At 41.2% G+C, this 12,054-nt stretch overlaps 1 protein-coding gene across 6 annotated transcripts in view; it reads left to right on the forward strand.

Annotated features, from left to right (window-relative positions):
- COL19A1 (collagen type XIX alpha 1 chain) overlaps positions 1-12,054 on the forward strand; it is a 762,134-nt gene that overhangs the window by 330,772 nt on the left and 419,308 nt on the right. For all 6 annotated transcript variants that reach the window (XR_015878306.1, XM_088471134.1, XM_088471139.1 and 3 more), the window contains exon 15: positions 3,646-3,681. Coding sequence is in view for 5 of the 6 variants with exons in the window: in XM_088471134.1 (XP_088327260.1) it covers positions 3,646-3,681 (36 nt within the window). In the remaining variant the exon portion in view is untranslated. The remainder of the gene's footprint in view (positions 1-3,645; positions 3,682-12,054) is intronic.

Below are 12,054 nucleotides of genomic sequence, written 5' to 3' on the forward strand. Positions count from 1 at the left end.
TGTGGAAAGACACCGAAACACAGAGGGCGCCATACCAAACAAAGGTAAGTCTGGGGCGCCTTTAGCTTTAGCCGCATTGGGGAGCCACCGGAACTTCAATAGTTACGAGACCGGCGGCCACACCGCCGCCGGTCTGAATTCTGACATCGGAATCCCAGCAAGGGATTTAACATAGGCGTCAAAATACCGACACCTATGTTAATCCTGACATTGGAACATCGAGGACGCCAACCCGAACAAAGGTACGTCCAGGGTGCCCTTAGCGTTAGCCGAGCGGGGGTAAGGGTTAGGATTAAGGAGTTTAGCGTGGATAGGTTTAGGTTTGGGTGGGGAGATTAGAGTTAGGCACCCCTAGGGGGGAGGGTTAGGCATCCCCAGGGAGAGATTAGGGTTAGGCACCCCACTGGAGGGTTAGGTTTAGGGAGCGGTAAGAGGGGGTTAGGGTTAGGCACCCCCGGGGGGAGGTTAGGGTTAGGCTAGTACCACTAAGGGAGGGTTATTGTTAGGGAGGGAGGGACAGGGGAGGGTTAGGATCTTCATCCTGTCGGGCATCTGCTGTCAGGATTTGAACCAGCAGCTAAACAGACACCGTTATTTCAATCCCATTCCATTTGGTATTACGTGTTCATGTGGATGTATATTGTTTTGGAGATTTTCAAGACTTGATTTTGCACGTGAGCACCATTCGTTTTTGCAATATCAGTATTACACTATTTTGTTTTTTCTTAGTTTCATCTTTTATGGTTTCTCATGATACTATGGACTCAGGAATAAAAGACACAAAGAAGTTCCAGAAAAAAAGACTATTATTGTCATCATCTAGTACATACACTGCAGGCACGGATTCTTACATAATTTTGATCCAGCAGCCACCTGGCTTGGAAAAGGAAGTGTATTTGTTTTATCTTGTTTTTTCACATTAGATTGTGGGATAAAAAATTTTTATGATGTTTATTCGAGGTATATTGTTTTGAAAATACCCATGATTTTGTTAGTCCCACATAATGTGGTTGTGCTATTTACACTATTGGTTATATATACTGTATATACACAATAACACCAGCGTTACTCATGTAGTGAAATTAATCCGGCAGGTAAGTTTCAACGCTTCGATGTGCTTATTTCATCGTCAATCCATCATCCTGATGATGATGTAATAAAGCACATCGAAACGTTGAAACTTACCTGCCGGAGTCGTGTCATTACCTGAGTGCTGCTGCTGTTATTGTATGTGTTGGGCTCCAAGCTGGGAGTACCTACCGAGGGCTCCAGCGACTGCTGGTTATTGTAACGTGAGTGTTTATCTTAGTGCATGCAGAATGAAAATCGCTCATTTATCATACTTGGATAGTTTTCCCTCTTTTCACTAAAGTCCTTGTTTTGGTATGAGAAAAAAAACAAAAATCGGCCATGTAAGCATATCATTCTACAGAGCTGAGAGCTGAAAAAATATGTGTTCACCATAATCTTCTGTGTATAAAGTTGTGAGTTCTAAGGAAAAGCCTACAAAGTTTTAGAAAAACAAAATGTGCCAGCTATCGGCAAGTGACAGCTGAAATCCCGACTACATCCAGTTTCTACTAAACACCTCTGCAACTACAAGTGCACCAATGTCATATCCTTATGGTGTGGATATATTTTGACAAGAGCTAGATTACAGCACAGGACAGAGTTCTTCTATAGTTTTTAATAATCCTTTGGACTGGACTACATGGAATTTTTTTTATTAATTTATTTTGACTCAACATTAAAGACTAAAATTATAGTAAATATAAAGTAGTTTTGTTTTGTTTTACTTACCAAAATATATTATTTGTAATGAGAGCTGTTATTACATGGAAATGAGTAAGATCAGCAAGGTATCAATTATTGCTACCTCTGTAGGAAATATTAATATTTTCTTGGAGGCTTATTTAATGCACGGCTCACAGGTTGGGGGAAGAGGGCCACTAGGTTTCTCCATAAAGGTCTTCACTGCACCTAGAGAACCTGGATAAGGTCAGCACTAGAATTGTGACTCATTAAGCATTCAGTGTTGGCTAACATTCTTCCCCAGATAATTATATTGTTGTGCGATAGCTAATAATATTATGGTTACACAAATTATTGTTTTTTAATCTCTTTTTCACTTATATTATTTCACTACTATGCTATTTTGTTTAGTAACACCACTAACTGAAAATATACAGCAGGGTTTAAACTTGTTATGTATTCATCACTGTTTTTGAGCTCCATTAAAAAGCCTCTATACATGTTTTATAAATACATGCTTTGTAAACATACATAAAGTTTGTATGTGTGGGTGGGTTGCTGTGTATACCTCTACTACAAGCTATATGCACAAATATGTTAAAATTGTATGTCTTAAAACCTGTGCTTTAGCTTACATTGCACCTACTTTTACATTGTGCATATTTACAAAACATAGATTTATATACACGTGCAAATGTTAGAACAGGAGAGTGCTACTGTGCAGTTTCCAACATGGTCCCATCCGGGGATGACACTTTATGCCCTGCCAACTTACCACTGTGTATGAGTGACATAGTGGGAGATGGACGTATCCCCCTGAGCTCCTGAAACCTATTACCTGCAATACCTCTGTTCCATCACCCACACTACTACTGCATCCAAGAGATCATCACCAACTGATGATCTTTCTGAACCCCACTCCACTACAAGCTCTACTTCATGCTCTTCAACCAGTGTAACAGTGAGTACGGCTGTACTCACTTAACTTTTCACTCAAGCATTTCACTAATGTCCCTTGTTTAAGTTTATTTTTTATTTGGTACTGTAAGGGCAAATGTAAAGCACTTTGAGTCCTTTAGGAGAAAAGCGCTATATAAATAAAATTATTATTACTATTATTATTATTACTACTGTATCATTTGCTCAATTATCCACACTGCCTTGTTCAGCTACACTGGACATATCCTTGGGTCAATCACACATTCCGCTGATTTGTGTGTGCATTAACCACATCTCTACACACATTTCCAAAATTAAAAAGAGATAGGACAAGGTGGGCATACACAGTGAGATTCAAAAGTTGGTCAGATCAGTTGTACGATTTCCCTTGAAAATTCTTCCCTTCAGATGCAGGACGCTTTGTATTTAAAATGCAACTATTTCACATAAGACCATACGATTTGATCAATCACATCACATTATGTGTGTCAATTCCTACACGATCAGTTGAGATCTCTCTGCAAAACCATCTGATCTGCGATCCAACTAGACGACGACAGGGACGCCTATCGGGGTTGCAGAAGACTCGAAATACAACTATTTTCAAATGACTGGTCTGTCCAACCTGTAGAAACTGCCCAAATCATGTGATCAATCGTCCCGTGTATGGCCAGCATTACAGAAATTAGCTGGGGTGGACATTTGTTTATATATTATCAGTCTCTATTAATTATGAATCATATAGTACACTTAACTTGCGTATTACTTAATGAACGAGCCATGTAATTCATTATTCTTAAATATTTTACATCAACACGTTTGATAGATTTATCAGTTCTTTTTGTGACCACTTACAGGCAGTGCATTTAAATGATCTGAAAGCATATGACAAACGTTTGTGAATAGACTACGTATTTATGGGAATTGCAGTAATGATTTTAGGTTATTTCTTAGGGTGAAACTGGACCACCTGGGCCTGCATCATTGCCTGTAAGTATATCATTTATATGTTAAACACACTCAAACACACATATATATATACACATACTTTTGCGAACACAAATACACACACACACACACGCCAGTTTTTACACTTGAGGCGTTGAAAAAAAGTGGTCCTAATATACTGTATAACAATTTAACTGTCATAACTGATTATCTCAATGGTTGCTGTTGTGAACAATATAAAATGTTCCATACCATATATGTAATAGGTAGGATATAAACAATTTTATCAAATATACTGCATGACAAATTTAGTATTATTATTATTATTATTATTATTATTATTATTATTATTATTGTATTTTGGTTCCAAGATATCTTAAAAAGTGTGTATATAAAAAATAATAATAATTTTTTTAATTATTATTATTAGTGTATTTTAGTTCCAAGATATCTTAAAAATATATTTGATGTATTTTCTTTGTGAGAGTGTGTGGTTACATATATCAGAGTATAGCAGGTAGGTTCTTTACCCAGAACATGTCATTTTTACTGTTTCAGATATCTAAAATTACATCTTAGTTGCTTCCACAGCAGCAGTACTTGTTTTTGTCTATTTGTATATTCTGTATGCATTTCACTCTCATGGGCATAAAATCTAAATAAGTTCATGCTTATTCACAGGTTCATACTGAATGATGTGCTTCTTAGATGTTTGCAAAAAAAACAAATAAGCATTGACATACTGTAGCTTGATTCTTGTAATACCCGTATTATGATAATACCTAAAGTGTTCCTATTCAAAAGTTTTGAGAAAATGTAATTAATGTATAAATACATCAATATGTATCTCCTTTATTTATATGGCACCACAAGGGTTCTACAGCACCTTACAGAGTACAGAAACAGTATTAACAAAACAAACAAAAAGTCTGACAGTATAAAAAATTGCAAGTTTAATAAACATTACTGCATTAGCAGTCATAATACACAAGTGAGTAGTGCCAGCTGAACCTATAGGTTTGGTGCCACTGTTAGCAGTGGGGAGTACATGATGGTATAAGTGAGGAAGAGAAAAGCACATGAGCAAAAAGGGCCCTGCTTGTGAAAACTTAAAATTTATTGATAAAAATCAGCTTTAAGGATTCTTCAAACCCGTCTGTGTCAAATTTATAGAATATACATTATTTAAATTAGCTGTTACATCAGACGTTCCTGTGGCACAGTAAGCATGAGCCTGCCAGTACATGACATGTTCACACTTTCATTACTCAACAATATTCCTAGCGGTCCTGAAGGTGGGTAACTTCATGCAAGCACATGAAAAGGTGAATATGGAAGATACTATATGCTGTAAATATTATATCTTTAAAACTAGTGACCTGCTCCGGCTTCGCACAGGAGCAATTTCATCACACCACAGTCCCCTGCATCTCATAACAACTTACTCTATGTCACCACAGTCCCCTGCATCTCACCACAGCTCCCTGCATCTCTCAACAGTCTCCTGCTTCTCACAACAGCCCCCTGCATTTCACCACATCATCCTATATTTCACCACAGTCCCTTGTATCTCACACAGGCCTCTGCTTCTTACCACTGCCCATTGCATGACACCACAGCCCCCTGCATTACACCAGAGCCCTCTGCATCTCACCACAAACCCCTGCTTCTTACTCCTGCCCCCTACATCTCACAATAGCCTCCTGCTTCTTACTCCTGCCCCCTGCATCTCACAACAGCCTCCTGCTTCACACTACTGCCCCCTGCATTTCACCACAGCCCCTTGTATCTCACACAGGCCTCTGCTTCTCACTCCTTCTTCTTACCACTGCCCCTTGCATTACACCACAGCCCTCTTCATCTCACCACAACCCCCTGCTTCTTACTATTGCCCCCTGCATCTCACAACAGCCTCCTGCTTCTCACTACTGCCCCCTGCATTTCACCACAGCATCCTATATTTCATCACAGCCCCTTGTATCTCACTACAGGCCTCTGCTTCTCACCACTGCCCCTTTCATCACACCACAGCCCTCTACATATCACCACAAACCCCTGCTTCTCACTTCTGCCCCTGCACCTCACCACAACTTCCACTGCTGCTGCCCTGTAGCTGGCTAGAGCCCGGCCATTGGGATGTGCTGGTTCCTGATAGCTATGTCTCACCTTGCTCCTTCCTGGCTACTGTGACTGCATCAGAGCATCTTCATGGGTTTGTTGGAGGCTGTCTCTCAGTCTCTGTGCCTGATTCAGATTTAGGAATGAAGTAAGATAGAGTAAGTAACTCTGTACCTGGACAAACCATGTTGCAATGCAAGGAGTGCAAATACATCACTTTTTTTGCATGTGGGGTAAATACAGGCTGCTTTTGCATATAGCCGACAAATGCTGGACAGCTTTATTTTTAAACTGGAATTAAGATATCAGTTTGGACATACCCAGGGGCATATCTATAATGGGTGCAGGGTGTGCGGGTCACACCAGCCCCTGGGTCCAGGGGGCCCACACCGCACACCCTGCACTCATAGTATTACTTACCTCTCCTTAGTCCCATGTTGGTGCGGGGGTCCGGCGCTGTAAAAACGACTGGAAAATGGCCGCATGCGCCACGGCCATTTTCCCAGTGACCTGTGCATACTCTATAGACTCTGGGCGCACTCTAGTGCCCGGAGTCTATAACTCCGCCGTTGCCGCCCACAGCTCAGTGCGCTGCTGGCCGCCGGACAGAGAGGAGGGGGCCGATGTTGGAGACTGCACACAGGGCCCCTCCTCTCTAGAAACACCCCTGGACATACCCCTCCCAAATCTACATTGCTCTGCACATTTTAAATCTGCCCCACCTTCAGTGCAGCATGGTTTTACCAAGATGCACAGTTACTTGCTCTTTCTTACTCTATTCCCAAATCTGAATCAGACTCTCTGTCTACCTCAAACATGATCCTGCTCCAGTCCGTGACTCCCTCCCCTCTATAGGCTGCTGCTAAGCAACAGGGCCCAATGCTAGCTCTGATTGGCTCACTCTTGCTGTTTTAGCACTATGGGCAGCTACTGTACTTCAACTTGTTTAAGATTAGATTTTTTTTTTGTGACTACGTCACTAAAATAGTCACTGCTCAGCTCCCTTTTGACACTGTTGCATGGTTTACACACCTAAACCTTCACCGACCAATGCTGTATAGAATAGTGAAAATCCAATAAAAATACAGATAGACCCCAGAACCAAGAACTTTATTATATATAAATATTTATATATATATATATATATATATATATATATATATATAGAATATTGGAACCAGGGGTGGCTCCTACCTGGAACTCCCAGAGAGTCTGCCTGGCCTGCTGTGATTAGCAGGGAGCATTTCCAATGGGAAGCCACTGCTACTGCTAGGCATTCCTTGTGGGTGATGGATTTTCCTGGGGGCCTGCAATCATGTAGCGCCTAAGTAAAATATGCCACTGATTAAATCTAATATTCAGATTCTTATGCAGTGAATTTAGTAAAACAAATCTAATTTTCTTGAGTCATAGCTTCATAAACTTCCTATATACTGATCATCTGCGAATGACACTAATAGCATGTCTCATAGCCTCTTTCCCATCAGTGTTTGCTGCTGCTAAGTATGAGGATGCTGCCCTACATTCTTTGTTAAACTTCACCTAGTCCATCAATTTTTACCAAATAATGACCCTTTCTCATTAATACCTGCCCCTGACAACATACTATATATATTCAATATCAATCTCACACAATCCACCTGCATTTTAACTTCTTCCAAATAACCATCATGTTTCTTGCAAAATAAAACACCTCCTCCCACTGGTTCCCACACTGCAACAAAATTGGATTAAACAGACTAAAACTATTGTTTTCATTCACCTCTCTTCTGGAAGCAAAATTTTAAAAATAGCCAATTGGAGCACCTCTTATTCCCACCCTATTGTCTACCACAGCCTAAAGTTACAAACCATGCATATTTTTTTGGCTGCCATTGTGACCGATTTTACGTTTTTTGCCCTATAATTCTAAACAATCATTCAGTGTCTCCTCGTCCAGTTATTGAACAATAACAATCTACATTAATGGAACTTCTGCCAATCCTATGAAGCCTAAAGCCCAACACTAGGGTGTTATTGCCAGGAGCTCTCTGAGCTAATACACGGTGGATAGAAGTGGTATAAATCGATATGTAATGCCGGCAGCTGTTTAGGCGCCAGATCAAATACCGACAGCGGCAGCCCAATGGATTGATATCCTTACTGCAGCAGGTAAGTACCCTAACCCTCTCCTCTACCTACCCTAACCCTCCCTTAGTGGTGCCTAACCCTAACCTCCCCCCATTAGTGCCTAAACCTATCCCCCCTCCCCGCACCCTAAACCTAACCCTTCCGGGGGTGTGCCTAACCCTAATGCCCCTAGTGGTGCCTAACCCCCCCTTTCCCTGCCCTAACCCTCCCGGGGGGGTGCCTAACCCTAAGTCCCCCCTCGGGGTCCTAAACCTAACCCTCCCCCCTTGCACGGCTAAACGCTAAAACACCCGGCTTACCTTCGTTCGGTATGCTGGGTGTCGGGATTTTGTAGTGGGGCTAATGATAGGTGTCGGGATTTCGATGCCTATCTTTAGTCCCTTTTTGGGATATCGTCGAGTTGAATAGTGCTCGCCGGTATCCTGACTGCATCCCTTTCTTCGGACTTGCAGAAATTCTATTTGATAGTATTTTTGCTAGAAGCTAGTGACTTAAAAGAAAACATCTTTAAATGTGAACTTGACCTTTAAAGTAGATAAAAGGAAGCTAGACCAGATTTCACCTACTTCTTTTATTCTGTTAGAATCAAATAAAATATAACAATTGTTTAAAGGTAGTAAAAATATTGTGTAATGCCTTTGTAAAACAGGATACCAAAAAAAATTAATTTGAAGGTTCAATATTTTCCACCTTTTCTCTTTAATATAACAAGAAGCTTTGGAAAGAAAAAGTCACAGAATAACATATCAAATAAAAGTTTCTCCATATAAGGCAATTGCATTTAGTGTACATCTACAATAGACTCAGGAGATACTACAAAAGAATCTTATAAATTACTAAAGGAAACACTGCCAGAGAGGCCCTTGTAAGGAACTCAGGTTCATGAGACACAATTTTCATCAAATGTTCTTTGTGAATCCAGTTACTGTAAATGTTTATTGTATTAAATGTTGAACGCAAAAAAAAATATCTGTTATTGAACACATAATTTTGCTTCCTGAATTAAAACATATAAAAAATATAGAAATTAAAGTACAGTTAAGCAATACCTGTAATATATTTTAGTAAATAAGACATGTCCTTCATAAGCTAAATCATTAAATGTAGAACATGTAATCTGTAACAAAATCACAGCTGCTGGGTTCTTTTGTTTCTTATTTAATACCTGCTCTCATCTGCGTATCAAACAATCTATTCTTCTCTTTGGACCTTTTTTTTTGTGTCTCTGATCACGTTATCCACCCAAACCACAAGTGCATAAGTTGTAAACTGACTTCTCAACCTAAAATCCCACCCAGATCTTTCTCTCTGTCTCTCGGCATTATGCAAAGCTAAAAAAGGGCATTCATTCCTTTCAAATATCGTTATGCCAGTGCCCAGTACCTGTCTAATCCTGTTACATGAAGTTGCTGAAACTGTAGAAGGACAGGCAAGTATGTCAGAAAGGTTTTCAGGAAACAGAAAAGATTAAGTAAGGCAATTTCAACCAGAATGTTTTGTCTGATTGGCAATGAGGTATAAAATTAACAGAAAGGAAGACTATTTAGAAGAAAATTAGGATTTTTTTGCACCCCTACCTAAAAAGGCAAATAATCATTATTAATTATAATATTTACAACTCACTGATCGGAAGCAATACCACATTGATTCTTGAGCCAGCCCAATATAGCAGCAATACCATGTAATAGTCCAGTAGGAATCAGAGATACCGTACTCATTGCAAGATGTGACGGATTTAAAATCCTTTTAATTCTGAATATTAATTACAATACTTAGAAACGGTTTTATTTTTTTTTTAAATCTTTAAAACAATTTTTTTTTTTTTTTAAATCCCTTCATCCCATAAATCAACCAACCAACCATCCATTTAATTGGGGAGGGTGTCATGCATTGTGATCACAGGGGGGGTAGCGGCTGCCGGACTGCGCATGCGTGGGTGCCTTGTCACTGTATTTTTTGCAAAAAATACAATAATAAGGCTGCGGAGGGGTTTCGCAGGGACAGAGCTTTATCGCAAGCTCTGTCCCTGCAAGGGATTTTTAATAAATCCCTGTGATATTGCCATCAGTCGGTAATATCACATTACAATCTGCATTTTAATGTGGATTGTAGTAAATAGGGCCCTTGGAGAGGCTAATCAGCTCCTAATTGTGTTTGAAACATAGCAGGCTGTGTTTGCAAAATGGCAATTAGGAGCCGATTGTTTGGTACGTTATCTCTCTCCACTTATCTCTCTCCAGGGCTTAGTAGATCTACCCCTAACAGAGAAAGGCAAGCACCTAAAGCAGTCTCTTCCCCTTTTGCTATATGAAAAGTACAAAACAGGGGTTGGTATGAAAAGAGTTGGTACAAGTTTGTGAATCTCCGTGTGACATTAGATGATAATCTACGTCATTTAAAAGTACGTCATCCAATTCCAAACTGCTTTTAAAAATTGACCATTGCTTCACCTCATTAAAACCAGGTCTCAAGTGACTTCCTATACTGGGATCCAGTCAAGATACCGGCGGATGGGATTCCGGACGTCAGGATACCGACGCCGGAATCCCAACTCCTGTCAGAATGCTGACGCCGGCATCCCGAAGGGTTCAAGATACCGACATCGGCATCTTGACCGCTGGCATCCCAAAGGTAAGTATGCGGGTTAGGGTGAGGATAGGGGGGTTAGGTTTAGGGACCTGTCTGGGTGGGTTATGGTTAGGCACTGACCGGGTAGGGTTAGGGTTAGGCTGTGGAGAGGGGGATTAGAGTTAGGCACCACTGGGGGCAGGGGTGTTTCTAGAGAGGAAGGGGCCCGTGTGCAGTCTCCGACATGGGCCCCCTCCTCTCTGTTTGGCGGCCGGCAGCGCACTGAACTGTGCGTGGCGAGCACCAGAGTTATAGACTCTGGGCACTACAGTGTTCCCAGAGTCAATAGAGTATGCGCAGGTTACCAGGAAAATGGCTGCAGTGGCCATTTTCCCTGTACTGCGCATGCGCCAACGATGGGAAAATGGCTACTGTGGCCATTTTCCAGTGATTTTTATAGCACCGGACCCCTGCGCCGACATGGGACTCCGGAGAGGTAAGCAATACTATGGGTGCAAGGTGTGCAGTGCGGGGCCCCCTGTACCAATTATAGATACGCCCCTGACTGAGGGGAGGTTAGGGTTAGGCACCGCCCAGGGAGGGTTAGGTTTAGGGTGCAGAAAGGAGGGATTAGGTACCACTGGGGGGTTGTTAGGGTTAGTCACCACTGGGGAAGGGTTGGGGGGGGTTAGGCTACATACAGGCCCCTATCAGGATGTTCACCATCGGGATGCTTCCCGTCCGCCGGTAAATCATACCGATTCCCCTGTACTTACACAGCTAATTACAAAGAGCAAAGACTATTTGGAATAGTTTTAAATGAACACTGGACCTGTTTAAAAGATGTACACAACCCCAATGGTTTACTTACATCTACGATGTTTTTAGATCTGCGCATTCACAGAAGCTTTACTGCAGCAGATCCCGGGTTGTGCAGCATGAATTTCCCAACCATCCTGAGCAGCCTGAGGGTTACTCAGATGGCTGATGTTCACGCACAGTGATACTATGTTGCCTCGGATCTGTGATGCCACCAGGATAGATACCTCCGGTGGCATTAGCAAATTATTACACATCCACTGCGTACAAAGTGGACATCTCTGAATCAGGCCCACTATGTATTAAGTAAATGGAATGTTCAAATCAGCTTAATTTTGGGCAGCTGTGTCTAGAAAGGATGGCAGATTTCTGGAGCCAGGTGGATTGACGGGAAACCACTTCTTCTGAGGATGCTTAGATTGAAAGTTTACCATTATCAGATGGTCTTGAAAGGTTTTGCTCCACATGTTCTCCATCAAAATGAACTAGACCTTTTGTATTGCACAAACAAGCTGCCTATCTGATGTCTAGATATTGCTGGGAAGGTGCAGATATTCTACTTCTTCATAGTTCCTCCCCCACAGATACCTCTTCTGCTGATAGCATTTGCCACATGGGAGATGCTTCAGTTCACCGTGTTGTTCTATCCCTGCATATGCCACACACCTATCTACTGTATAACTAAGGCTGTGCTTAGGGATTCATTTCCATATTCACCTGTCCCAGACATAATAACAAATAAAAAATAAGTCTAATGCTGTAAAATAATAAAAAGGAAAC

Source organism: Taudactylus pleione, unplaced genomic scaffold (genome assembly GCF_031769625.1).
Source record: "Taudactylus pleione unplaced genomic scaffold, aTauple2 ptg000015l, whole genome shotgun sequence".
NCBI classification, from domain to species: domain Eukaryota; kingdom Metazoa; phylum Chordata; class Amphibia; order Anura; family Myobatrachidae; genus Taudactylus; species Taudactylus pleione.